Here is a 12,180-nt window from a genome sequence, read left to right as displayed (position 1 = left end):
CCTCCAGAAGGGTTTGGGAGTGCCTATTTTCCCAAACCCTTTGCTGACAGCTTCTCAGTTCTTAGACCACAATTTCTTTAATCACAGGATCTCTACTATGTGTGAGATCTCTGCCGGTAGGTACAACAGAGTTGGCCGCATTTCTTTCTTTACCAGGGCTCCTCCCAGCTCTGCTCTCCCTGGGAGGAAGCAGTGAGGTGTCCTTCCCCAGCGGCAGGAAAGAGTGAAGAAGTTAGTAAGTTAGCCGGGCAAGCCACGGGACTGTGAGAAGTCTTACGCACTTCAGGATCTTCTAACTGAAGAAAATTAACGTGCAGCATTGTTTTTTGATACACAAGCACATTTGTATATTGGACACGTTTGCTTTCCAAATGTTCAATTCGATTTACAAAGATTTGTTAGAGAGCATGTACTACTATATATTGCAGGCTCTGGGGCAGAGAACCCAAACCCCAAGGAAGGCAGTCTTTAGGGACAAGCAGACAAGTGCAAAGAGACCGTGAGGCACGGCGGCATAAGGTCAGTGTTAACAGTAGGGATTTCCAGGGATCACACCTCACGGTCTCTTGAGCACCTCCTCAGCTCACGATGTCTTCACGCATGCCGCTGTTACGAGTTGATGTCAGTATAAGTGCCAGAAATCCTGTTGTTCTTGGTTCCTCCACTTTCTAGCTTGTGTGGCTTTGGGTGAGTTGCCCTCTTTAAGCCTTGTTTCCTCACCTATAAAAGAGCCATCATCCTGTTTACCTCATGGTTGCTGTGGAAACTAAGTACGATGGTGAAGGTCAAGGGTCTGGAAAAGTGCCTGCCAATAGTGGGCGCTCAACACAACGAAGGGAGCTCCTCTTAGATAGCGCTCTTTCCATTTTCCCCCGGGGATAGAGATCGAAGGTTCCGTTTGCACGGGAATGTAACATTTTTCAAGCTCTCTTGTGTTCTGTCTCCTTTAATTCATTCTTCCCGTAGCTTTGAAGTTCACCAGGCGGGTGGTGGTCTCCCCAGGCGGGTGGTGGTCTCCCCGTTGTACAAATGAATAGGTACAAAAAGGTTGGAAAGATCAGCTAGTTGATGGTAAAAACAAAACTAGAAGACAGTGCTTACTTACAAGCTTAAACTAAGACACTTTGCCCCAAAACACCACATATATTTTTTTAAACACCACATATATTTTTTAATTTTTTTTAAATTTTATCATCTTATAATTTTATTACTGTGAATATTTTCTTACCATGTAACCTTACTGCTTCTTATAGCCAGTCACTCACACACACGCACAATATTTTTCCTGAACTAAAAGTGGATTTATTTTTTCTTTCTCTCTCTCTCTCTCTCTCTCTCTCTCTTTTTTTTTTTTTTTTTTTTTTAACTCTTTGGCTTTACCCAACCTTTGTGTCTGTCTTCTCAGTAACCCCACCTGGATCCAGAATGCCCCCTTTGCCCTTTGTTACTTTCTGGTGCAGATGGAGCCCCTCCCCCTCTTTGTTCCACTTGACCTGAGCACCTTAGGGCAGCCCCTTTCCAAAAGAGCCCTTTCTAATTGGCTGTCGGCAGCCTCTCATCACGCAGCCTCAGCCAAGCTAAGACTTGGGGGCCACTTAATGCAAGCCCTTCCTGTGAAACCAAGAGGCCATCACCTCCCTGTGTTGTCACCAAGCAGGACCAGAGTCTGCAGCTGAGTGTGTGGGGTTGAATATAGATAGATAGATCCCTGGAGTTTATTATAAAGTCTATACCTTATTATTAGTAAGTACTCCATTATTATTAAGTGCTGTACGTAGGACATTATTGAGTAATAATGTTCTAGACGCACTTATGTTGCTTTATCTCCTTTACTCCTCCTACCTACCATATCCCCATTTTACAGATGAGGAGATTGAGGCTCACAAATGTTATGTGTGTTTCTTCCTTAATGCATTATTATCCGAGAGAGGACCACTTTGTTCCATTGGCCACCATTCTCTTTATTTGGCTAGGTTAAAAGCAACCAGTTGTCAAGTCTTTTGTGTGCAGAATTTAATGAGTACTAAAGGCGTGTGTCTTGACCGAAATATGTCTTTGTTTTGGCAATGAAAAGAATTGGAAATTTCCTTTATTATTTCATTCTTTAAAAAAAATTTTTTTTAATGTTTATTTATTTTTGAGAGAGCGAGAGACAGAGTATGAGCGGGTGAGGGGCAGAGAGAGAGGGAGACACGGAATCCGAAGCAGGATCCAGGTTCCAAGCCGTCAGCACAGAGCCTGATGCGGGGTTCGAACTCACAAGCTGTGAGATCATGACCTGAGCGAAGTTGGATACCCAACCAACTGAACCACCCAGGCGCCCTTCCTTTATTATTTCATTCTGACTGGGAGTTATTTTTACTTAGTAAAAAAAAAATTATTATCATTTAAATGGGGTTTTTAAAATTTTTTTATTTGTACATTTATTCTCTGCCTTGTTCCAATGAGAATCTAAGCAACGTTCATGACTTGAGTAAAACACGTGGTCCATAGAGCACAAGCGGGCACCATCATCCTCCCAAAGAACCAAAGGAACCATTCCCTGCCTTTTGCACAGTGGGGTTTTTCTTTTCTTTATACTTTGACTTCATTCACCAGAAGTCCAAATTCAGTGTAAATTTCTGAATTTAAAAATATTACTTTTTGGTTCCTTAAGTGTTCTCCAAGTCATAAAATCCTAACTCAGACCCGGGTCTCATCATTCTTTGCCAGAAAGATAAAGGCTAAGAAAGATAGAGCATAAACACCTCATTCTCACAGACAGTAACATCATCAGGAAGCAAGTGTGGAGAAAGCGTCCACGCTCACAAATAACAAAGTATGCAAATTAAAACAACAATGAGGTCTAATTTTGCACCTCTTAAATTAGCAATACATTTTTTTAAATGATAAGGGTAACAAGTACCATGAAGCTGATAACTCATCCATTGTCAGTAGTTGGTGTAAATTGCAAGGCAATTTGGTAGAATGAATAAAAAGGCTTAGAATGTTTGTATCTTTTGACTTAGTAATTTTATTCCTAGGGATTTCTATAAAAGAAATAATCCAAAAGAAAGAAAAACTGCAATGTTTATCACTACGGTGTTTAGAAAGACACACACACACACACACACACACACACACACACACACGGAATAGCCTAAATGCCCAATAACAGTAGAGTGGGTTATTAAGTTATTATATAGCCACTCAATGAAATATTATGCATCTATTAAAATTATCATTAAAATGACTAGTACTGTGGAAATGCTTATAATATAGTAGGAGAAAATAGAATGTAAAATTATGCATGAGCTGTGATTGCAAGTAATTTTTAAATGTCTGCATGTGGACAAAGTGAATATGTAAAAATGGAAATAGCTGTGCAAGGTAATAGAACAAAAAGACTTTCCCCCCACTGTTACGAATTGCTACCTGGTTTTTGTAATTTAACGTGTATGATTTGGGTTTCTCTAATCCTTAAAAGTCAAAGAGCCAAGTTAGCCTTCTGCTTCCTCCATCGCCCGGAGGAGAACGGGCTCTGAACATCCCAGAGGGTGTGTTCCGGGGCAGGCCCCTTGGCCATGGGCCTGGAGGGAGCATCTGCACACAGCAGGTGCCGCGACCCCAACACCAACCTCCACTGGCTTCTCTCTGCAGGACATCACCGAGAATGGCTGTGCCCCCACCATGGAAGAGCAGCCGCCAAAGACTGTGCCGTCCCCACTGGTGGAGGCCAAGGACCCTAAGCTCCGAGAAGACCGGAGGCCAATCACTGTCCACTTCGGACAGGTACGTACCCTGCCCTTTGGTTTTTTAGCAGAAGCTATATATAGCACCTGCAGCAGACAGGCTTTCCACTGCCGCTCTCGTTGGCAAAACAACTCCGTGGAGTTTTGCACACCTTTGAACGTTTATTTGGTTACAAGCGTGTTTTGAAGGTGAACTCTCAAAAATTTTGAGACAGCGTGGCTCTGCTCGTAAACTAGCTCAACTCTTGAATGAAGTCATTAAATGCAGCTACCGCCTCCCCCACTCCAAGGCACTCCGTTTAAGGTGCCTCCGTTAGCTAAGCATCTCATTAGAACACTTTAGCATCCCAGGCCCTTCTTTGCACCTTCAAATAAAAGGAAACAAGCGAAGTCTTATAAAAAAATCAATTAGGAGTTCTTTATTAATGTACTTCCTGAAAATCAATATCGGGAGTGGTGCTTCTCAGAGTAAACACCCACGCTACTATTCTAGAGATCCGATTCTTTCTCCAACTATTTTTGATGACCTGAGCATTTGAAAAAATTGTCTTGTTTGATTTTTTCCCCCTTAAGTAAAACATTGTATTCTGTAGAAAAACGGAATTTTTAAATCTATTTCCAAGCGGTGGCTGTATTTTAGTTGAAAAAGATTGTGCACTCTCCCCTATATCTCTTGAATTGACTCTCCTGATGAGCAAAAGTCATAATTATTTGGTTTGTGAAAAATGGCTGTCAGCAAGATGTGACTGTAACAAGAATTCGCAAGGTTATGTATTTTTAAATCGCTTGACTCTTTAGCCATTTATCAGATGGAGCATAATTAAAATAGCCTCTTTTATTTTATCTTAAATATGATTGCTTTTCCGTCACATAAAGGATCTAGATACATTTTTAAATGCCCTGTTTTTAACAGACATTTATTTATCAAGTGCCTACTGTGTACCGGCATTGAGCTATTTAGGAATGAAGAGAATTAATGAAATGGTTGCTTTGGGTTATTATTGTAAGGGGTGAGTTTGTTGACACATAACAATCTTCCTCTGTAATCAGTATTTTCAGATAATACGTTCATATGTCGTAAAGTTGGGGGGGGTCACCCCTTTTCCTGATTTTACACTTAAAAGGGACGTGATAAAAATGGAAATGTAGTACAAGAAAGAGGCATTCTTGGGGGCAGTGCTGCCTTGGTTGAATGCTTATCTTCAGATTGTGTTTGTTGCTTTTGCACCCTCAAGAGCGGCCTCCTCTGGGGCTCAGGCCCTGCTGGAGACATCTGCACCCCATTTCCCTGGCGGTGTTTGCTGAAAGCACAGCCCCCATTGTAGCCAGCGTGGCATTCTAGAGCCAGCTTCCTGCTTTCCTTTGTCCTCATTCCTGCACACACTAACCTTCCCATGAAAAGAGCCCCTCGCTGGAGTTTGAAGCCCATTACAGAGAAAGAGGGGGCGGGGGAGAGGGATTTCATGGTGTTAAACATTCCATTTTCGAAACACAAAAAAGGAGGCCCTATTTGAAATGGAGAAAAACCTTCTTTCCATTTCAGCAAGAAGTGGAGACGCTTTAATGTCATTCCCAGCTAAATGCAGAATAAGAGTGTATGTGTGCGGGTGGGGGATAAACAATTAAAAAAGCCACCCCAAACTCTGTTGAAATAAGAACTGTCTGTGCCTTCACAGGTCTGTAAACTGGAGAGGATGAAAGTGGCTTTTTCTCCCCGTTTGTCACTTCCCTCACGTGGCTGCCAGCATTATGCAAGTGTACAGGAAGGCAGGATTTTTTTTTTCTTAATGCATGCATGCGGATTAAGGTCAAGCCCCAAGTATCAGCCATGCAGCGGGCTCTCCCTTACAGCTGCAGCCGCAGAGCCTACCCGCAGCCGCGAGATGCCTTAATTGAGACGTGCTGTCAAAGTGACAAACACATTTGCATACAGTCTACACTCTATTTATTTTCTCTGGAAAGGTCTACAGTCTGCTGTTGGTTGAACATTCTTAATCAGTTTGCCGTAAGTGAACTGCCAGCCAGCTCACTGCTGCCGGCCGCTTCTTCATTAGGTGACAGATTAGCTGCGGGGGGGATGGGCCCGGGAAGCCGCAGACCCCTTTCTTTTAACTCTTTCCGGCTTTGCCCCTCACCCCCCCAGGCTGGGGTGTCCTTCGGTGCTTTTCCAGGCGCCCCGGTTTGGTGGGCCGCTGACCGGAACCCGCGATGTTTCTAGAGCGCCTACTACTGGCAAGCAGGAATTTTAGGGACTTTCTATTCTCAAAGAACAGGCTTTCGAGTTCCACTTCAGAAATTTTGGCCACACCCTCCTACCATCTGTGCTATTCTTGTACTTGCTGTTTTTCTTTAAATAGGCTCAGACCTGACGTCGGTACCAGCTTTAGCCTCGTCCTAAGTAATGACGTTGACAGAATCACAGGTCTGACGTCTCAGTCCAGTTTCTTTCTCTAAGGCATATCAAAAAAATCTTGTTAAGTGTCCGTCCATATGTCACCTGAAATACTCATGTGACCCCAACAGTACACATTCTGTTTTTGGAAAATGTGTCATCTGTGCCCTCGCCCTTTGAGGAAGAGATCATTAGGCACATTTTAAGGATCCGGCACTAAAGCCCGGGGACCCAGGGGGACCTGGCCGGGGCCACAGTGCCAGCACCTAGGACAGTCCACCTGCGAAGCCCACTCCGGCTCCCTCACCAGGCAGGGATTTCAGCTGTTTGATGTGTCTGTTGAAGCGAATGTGTCCCAGCGAAAGAATTTGAACTAGCCAGACAGTACAGGTGAACCTCAGGAAGAGTTGGCCTTGGCTGTGCGTTTCTGTGGATCTCATTCTTTAAGGACGCTTAGCTTTCCATCTGGGCCAGAGACTGTAGAGATGGTTTATCACATTCGAGGAGTAGTATGGCCAGCCAGGGGAGGTCGGTGGGGACACTGCGGGGGGGAGGGGGGTGGTTGTGCCCGGGAGCTGGCAGAGGGAGGCCTTCGAGGAGGAGGAGCCGGGCAGGGCCAGAGCCGACTCTGCAGGGGGGGAGAGGAGGTGCTCTCTGCCTCTGTGCCTCCCTGCAGCTTCCTCCTCTGAGGCTCTGACCATCCCTCCATTTATTTATGCATCTATCTGTTCATCCGTGTCTTGAGACCTACCATGTACAAAAAACAATAATAAGTCCTTGTGGGGCGTAATGAGGGAGACAGACTAGCAAATGGACAGTCCAGCCCTGAGTGATGAGCACCGATGTGGGGTGAGCTTGGGGCACTCTCAGGGCCCCCAGAGGCAACCCCTTCCCCCCCCCCCAGGACCGCTCCCCACAGTCCCAAGTTGGGCCCTATAATTAAAAAATGTTTTGTCAACAAACTGACCTCACAAAGGATTCGATTGTTTCCTAAAGCAGACGCACGCACGTATGGCCGCTCCTGAGGAGCCGTGTTGATGGTTCCAGACAAGAGCGAAGTAAATGGATCCTCAGTTAGCCCCTGCATCCTGATCATGTGTGCTTTCTCTTAAAGAGTTCAAAAACCTCAAAGAACTTGACAATGCCCGTTCCTACCTTGGAAAGTATTTAGGTTTAGAGAGGCTTTAAATACCTCTTTCTTCCCCTCCCAAGTTCGGAATAGTTGAGAAATAAGGCCCAGGAGATAGTCAAATGAGATAAGAATGCCAGCTTTTTTACTGATAAGGCTGAAAGGAGAATACTGTTTTAGACCTGAGGCCAGATGGGCTTGCTAAAACTTCACTTCGGAATTAAAAAGACCGAGCTACCCCGCACAGGAGAAGGGGGACAGTTGCGGGCAGCGCCTGCGACTGGCTGCTCTGCAGGAGGGAGGCGCCAGGGTGCAGGGAGCGAAGCGCATGGGCAGTTCTTCTCCCACGTCCCCGCCCCCGGGGAAGCAGTCCTCCCCCCTGGCAGGGGTGCAGAGAGAAGCTAAGGGGTCCCCCCCCCCCGCTTTTCTCTCCTGGGAGGGGGAATGGACATTCCCTCCGCTCACCCTTCAGCCAGAACACCTTGCCTTGACCCCTTCTTTGGAGAAGTCCTCAAAGGTAGCACCACCCTGGAAACCGCTTTGCTCCCTGTGTCCAATAAGGTGGACAGGCCGCTGGGTGCTCTCACCTCTGTGCTGGTAAGGAAGAAAAGCACAACACCCGTTGTACAAATGAGGAAAGAGACTCAGGAGACGCGTGCTTGAGTAGCTGATTCACACCGCGCAGCCAACGGCACCTCTGTTTCTCGGCCCCCACCCTGGCTGGCGGGACCCGACTGGCCGCACGGGCCTAGTGACTGGGTTCTAGTCCTGCTTACGTGCTGGCCACGCTATGCGTCTCAGAAGTAGGACAGCACCCCCTGCCCCACCAGCAAAAACGTCATGGTAAACCCCCTCCAGGGCCCCATTCGTGTGTTTCCTCCAGATGATTGGTCCTGCAAACTACACGATCGCCTGCCTTCCAACCTGGAGATCCCCAAAAGCGCATCGAAAGGTGCTCTGTTCTCCCACTTGAGCAGAGGCTTCTAAATCTCTTTAACATAAAGTTTGAAAAGCTGGCTAAACCGAAGCCCAAACTAGGCACTAGCGTGTCTTCCAGAGATCTGGGACAGAGTGGTTTGGATACACCCCCGGGAGCAAACTTGGAATATGGTTGCCTGCTCGTCTGTGCATATGGAGAGCTCTTGCTTGACAAGCATGAGCTGGGCCATTTAGTGCCAGTCTCGCACTAGGCTGGAAAAGCTGCCCAGCCCGTGACTGCCTTCTCAGCACCGTTGGCTCTGAGTGCCCTGAGAAACCCCTTCTGCCCCATTGAGCTTGGAAGTCACACGCGATTCCTTTCAAGTTAGCCATTGCCTCCCAACCACCTCCCACAGACGTTCCCATAATCCCCGGGCACCTCAAACCACAAGCCTGCAGTCTGAACACACACATTTCCCGCCAAACTCACTCCTCGACCTCCGTCTCCACCTCAGTGAATGGCCGCTCTCTCTCCAGAAGCCTGGGTCCACTCACCCCCTCCTCAGAGCCTCTCCCTTCCGCCTCCCGGGCACTGCTCAGTCCCTCTCCTCTCCATGGCCTCCATCACAGCTTTGGTTCAAGCTGTGTCATCACTCAGATGGACTGGCCCACCGTCTCCTGACTGGCGTCTGGCCTCCAGACTTACCCCCGACTACATACCCCACATGGCCTCTCAGGGTCCACTTGAAGCGTGTACAAGTGGCCTTGTCACCTCCCTGCTCCTCCCCACCCCCAAACATTCCCCCTTCTTCCTTTGGCTTAGCACACAAGGCCCCTCATGGTCTACCTGTCTGCCCTCACAGCAGGACCCTTTTGTAAATCCTCTCCTGGGAAGAGTTAGCTGCTCCTGTCTCTGTGCTACCCTAGAACTTGGCACACGCCGTGCGTCTCGCACAGCCTTGTAATTATTTCTTTGATGCGCGTCCTCCCCTGTGAGAATGTGAGCCTCTGGAAAGTCTGCCACAAGACCTGGCGCTGAACTGGCGTTCCGTAAACATCTTAAGGTTTTATTATTGATGTGGATTTTTAAATTGATTAATAATTGATTGATTATTGTTTAAGTACTTGCGGTGTGTCCAGCCAGTCATTTGGTTTTATTGCAGTTGCTCTGCTTATAATTCTGTTCATGTGAAGAAGAAAAATGAATATTCCATTAGTGGCCAAAAACTACTTCCAAATCACTTTCCATAAATAAGGGGTTTATTTCCAAGTGGAAACAGCTTTGTATTATAGGAATTTAGATCCTCTTATTTTGTGTTTTTATGAGCTCCCAAGGTCTAGTCCCGTGTGCCTGGGGAAAGGAAGGCAGGGGAAAGAGGCAGAAGAATGGGGTACCCCCTGTTCCCAGGGTGGGTTGAGCCAGGGAGGAGGGAAGCCAGGGAGAGCAGTCAAGGGAAGGAAAAGTCTGGCATCCCTTGAATTACATAAAGCAAAATTTTGTCTATAAAAGAGACTAAACTGCATGACCAAATGCAAAGGAAGAACTTAACTTGGATTATGGTGGGGTTTTGTTTTTTTTTTAAGCTTTAAAGACATTCTTGGGGAAGTTGGCAGATTTGAAGATGGACTAGGATGTTAGTTGATATGATGGAATTATTGTTAATATCATGGTTGGTGGGGGGCTATCTTTATTCCTAGGAGATGCATACTGAAACATCTAGGGGCAAAGAACCATGATGTCTAAAACTTGCTTTCAAGTTGCGTGGTCAAAATATTATGCGTGCACACACACGCGTATATACCATCCATTCACAGAGACAGAAGAAGCAAACACAGCCCGCGTCCCCCCACCCCTCAAAATGTAACTACTGAAAAGGCAGATGCTGATCGGTTGCTGGGGGACAGGGTAGTAGAGAGAACAAAGCACAGGTTTTAGCATCAGGCGGCTCTGGAATTAAATTTCAGCTCTGTTACTAACTAGCTGTTCCTAACTAACCTCAGTAAAATGAGTTTCCCCATCTTGGGCGTGGGGATGGTAGTACCCATGTCCCCGGTTGTTGTAAGGATTTAGTGCGATGTTATCTGTCCAGTTAAGTGCTGCACATAGGCCCTCGGTAAATACGTGTATTTCTCCAGTGGGGAAGCAAGAGCCAGCTGGTGGTCACCCACTGACACAGCCCCCCAGCCAGCCTGGCTGCCCAGGCCCTGACCATCATCGTGGCTCTCAGAACCCATACCCCTCAATGGCAGCCTTCCTGCCTGTGTGCGCTGGTGACTGACCTGTGTCCCCACAGCTCTTGGTGGGAAAGCCAACACCTCGACTGAGCAGGGGTTGCCTCATGGAAGAGAGGGCGAGGGGCTGGCGGCATGGCCAGGAGATGGCGCCGGAAGGAGCAGATGTGACTAGGACAGCAAGCACAAGAGGCAGGTTGTGGGGCAGGTTGGGGCACCAGACGGGAGGGAGCCGATGAGCATCGTGGTCTGTGGTCCAAAGTCATTTTCGTGCTCTGATTCGTCAGCCGTGTTTTCACAGTCCACAGAGTCCCCGTTGTTTCCAAATCCTGGTTCCCCTTTTTCCATCGCCCCTCTTCCTGCTCTCTCAGCCATGTCTGTGCGTGAGAAGGCGGATGCTACTGTGGTGCTCCCCCACTCCAGCCCCTCTGGCTCCACTCCAGTTTTTGTGCCAGCTGCAGCCTGACCACAGCCTACTCTGCCTTCAGTCCTGGTGGGGTGGCTGTCCAGAGTTGTTGGGACTCATTCACTGCCATTCCAAAAGCAGCGAGGCCCCTAATTGCTGGTGGGTCTGTCAGGTCTGCCTGGGGAGGGTGGCTGGCAGGCCTGTCTTTCCACGCGGACTCACTTTTTCAGGAGCCCAGGCTAGCCCAGAGACAGCTTTCCAATGGAAGGTTAACAAGGCCAGGGTTTGCTCCTCTGGGCACACATGTTCGATTTGGGAGGGGAACCTTGCCAATCAAAGAGAGAACTCAGATTCTGGAAATTCATAACAAGTGGAAAACTCAGGAGAATTCTGATTAAGCCTTCTCAGATGCTATTCGTCTCGTCACCGGGAGCTTGAGAAGGCCAGAGTGCAGCACTGCGGGGTGAATTTCCTGATGCGCCCTGGAAGGGCCGGGAAGTGTCAGCAGCCAGGAGAAAATCCGGGTTCGGACAGCAATGTAGCTGGCTAAGCTACAGCACCTGGTCTCCACTCAGCACACGTGAGGATGGTCAGCTCCCTCCCTGACCACCCACCTTCCAGAACTTTTGAGCAGTTTACCAACAGTTTGAGCACCTCTTGTATGCGAGGCATTGGATGGTCTCAGGGCAGTTGTGGGAGGGGCGTGAGGACGAATTGCTCATGTCGCGCCGGGCACTGAGCGGAGACCCGGAGAACTGTGTTCCAACCCCAGGTACGGTGCTCGGCAGTACCCACAGGTTAGCCCACAATCCTTTCAGCCACCTGGGGGAGTTTCAGGTATTCTCTCCCCTTGCAGAGGGGAGGACGGGCCAGACAGAGCGAGGATGGAGACTTAGCCAGGGTGCACAGCTTAGAAGCAACAGTCAGGATTCCAAGCCATGTCGTTTGTGACTAGAGCTTGGGTTTGTACCCCAGCTCTGTGCTGAGAACACGGCATCTTTGTTCTGGTCGCCCCGGTATCTGCTTTTACCTCATCCCTGTTTCGTGAGCTTCTCTCACTGCCCTTGGCCTCCCCCAAACCTGCCCCACCCCAGTTCTACCAGGACGCCAGCCCACTGTACCCATACATCCCTCTATTTCTAGGGTCACATGTTGCTCTCCTCAACTGGTCAGTGAGGCAGAGGGACATCAGAAAACATCAGCAAGCAATGAGATAGGCAGGCCCTTTGGCCCTCCAGAATAGGGGACCCTCCCCAGGTTTTCCCTCCCCTCACAGACTCACCTGGTGGTCGGAGAACTTACCCAGTCTTCAGGGCTCTGCCGGTATCACCCCCCTCTCAAGCTCCCCTGCCCACCGCTGAGCCTTTTGGGC

At 48.2% G+C, this 12,180-nt stretch overlaps 1 protein-coding gene across 15 annotated transcripts in view; it reads left to right on the top strand.

The window, feature by feature from the left end:
- The window catches only part of DENND1A (DENN domain containing 1A), a 512,085-nt gene that overhangs the window by 456,961 nt on the left and 42,944 nt on the right, over positions 1-12,180 (top strand). For all 15 annotated transcript variants that reach the window (XM_045470412.1, XM_045470408.1, XM_045470411.1 and 12 more), the window contains one exon: positions 3,640-3,771. In XM_045470412.1, coding sequence (XP_045326368.1) covers positions 3,640-3,771 — 132 coding nt within the window. The remainder of the gene's footprint in view (positions 1-3,639; positions 3,772-12,180) is intronic.

Source organism: Leopardus geoffroyi, chromosome D4 (genome assembly GCF_018350155.1).
Source record: "Leopardus geoffroyi isolate Oge1 chromosome D4, O.geoffroyi_Oge1_pat1.0, whole genome shotgun sequence".
In the NCBI taxonomy this organism is placed as follows: domain Eukaryota; kingdom Metazoa; phylum Chordata; class Mammalia; order Carnivora; family Felidae; genus Leopardus; species Leopardus geoffroyi.
Note: the sequence above shows the minus strand (reverse complement) of the source record. Positions and strands in the feature narration are given on the sequence as shown.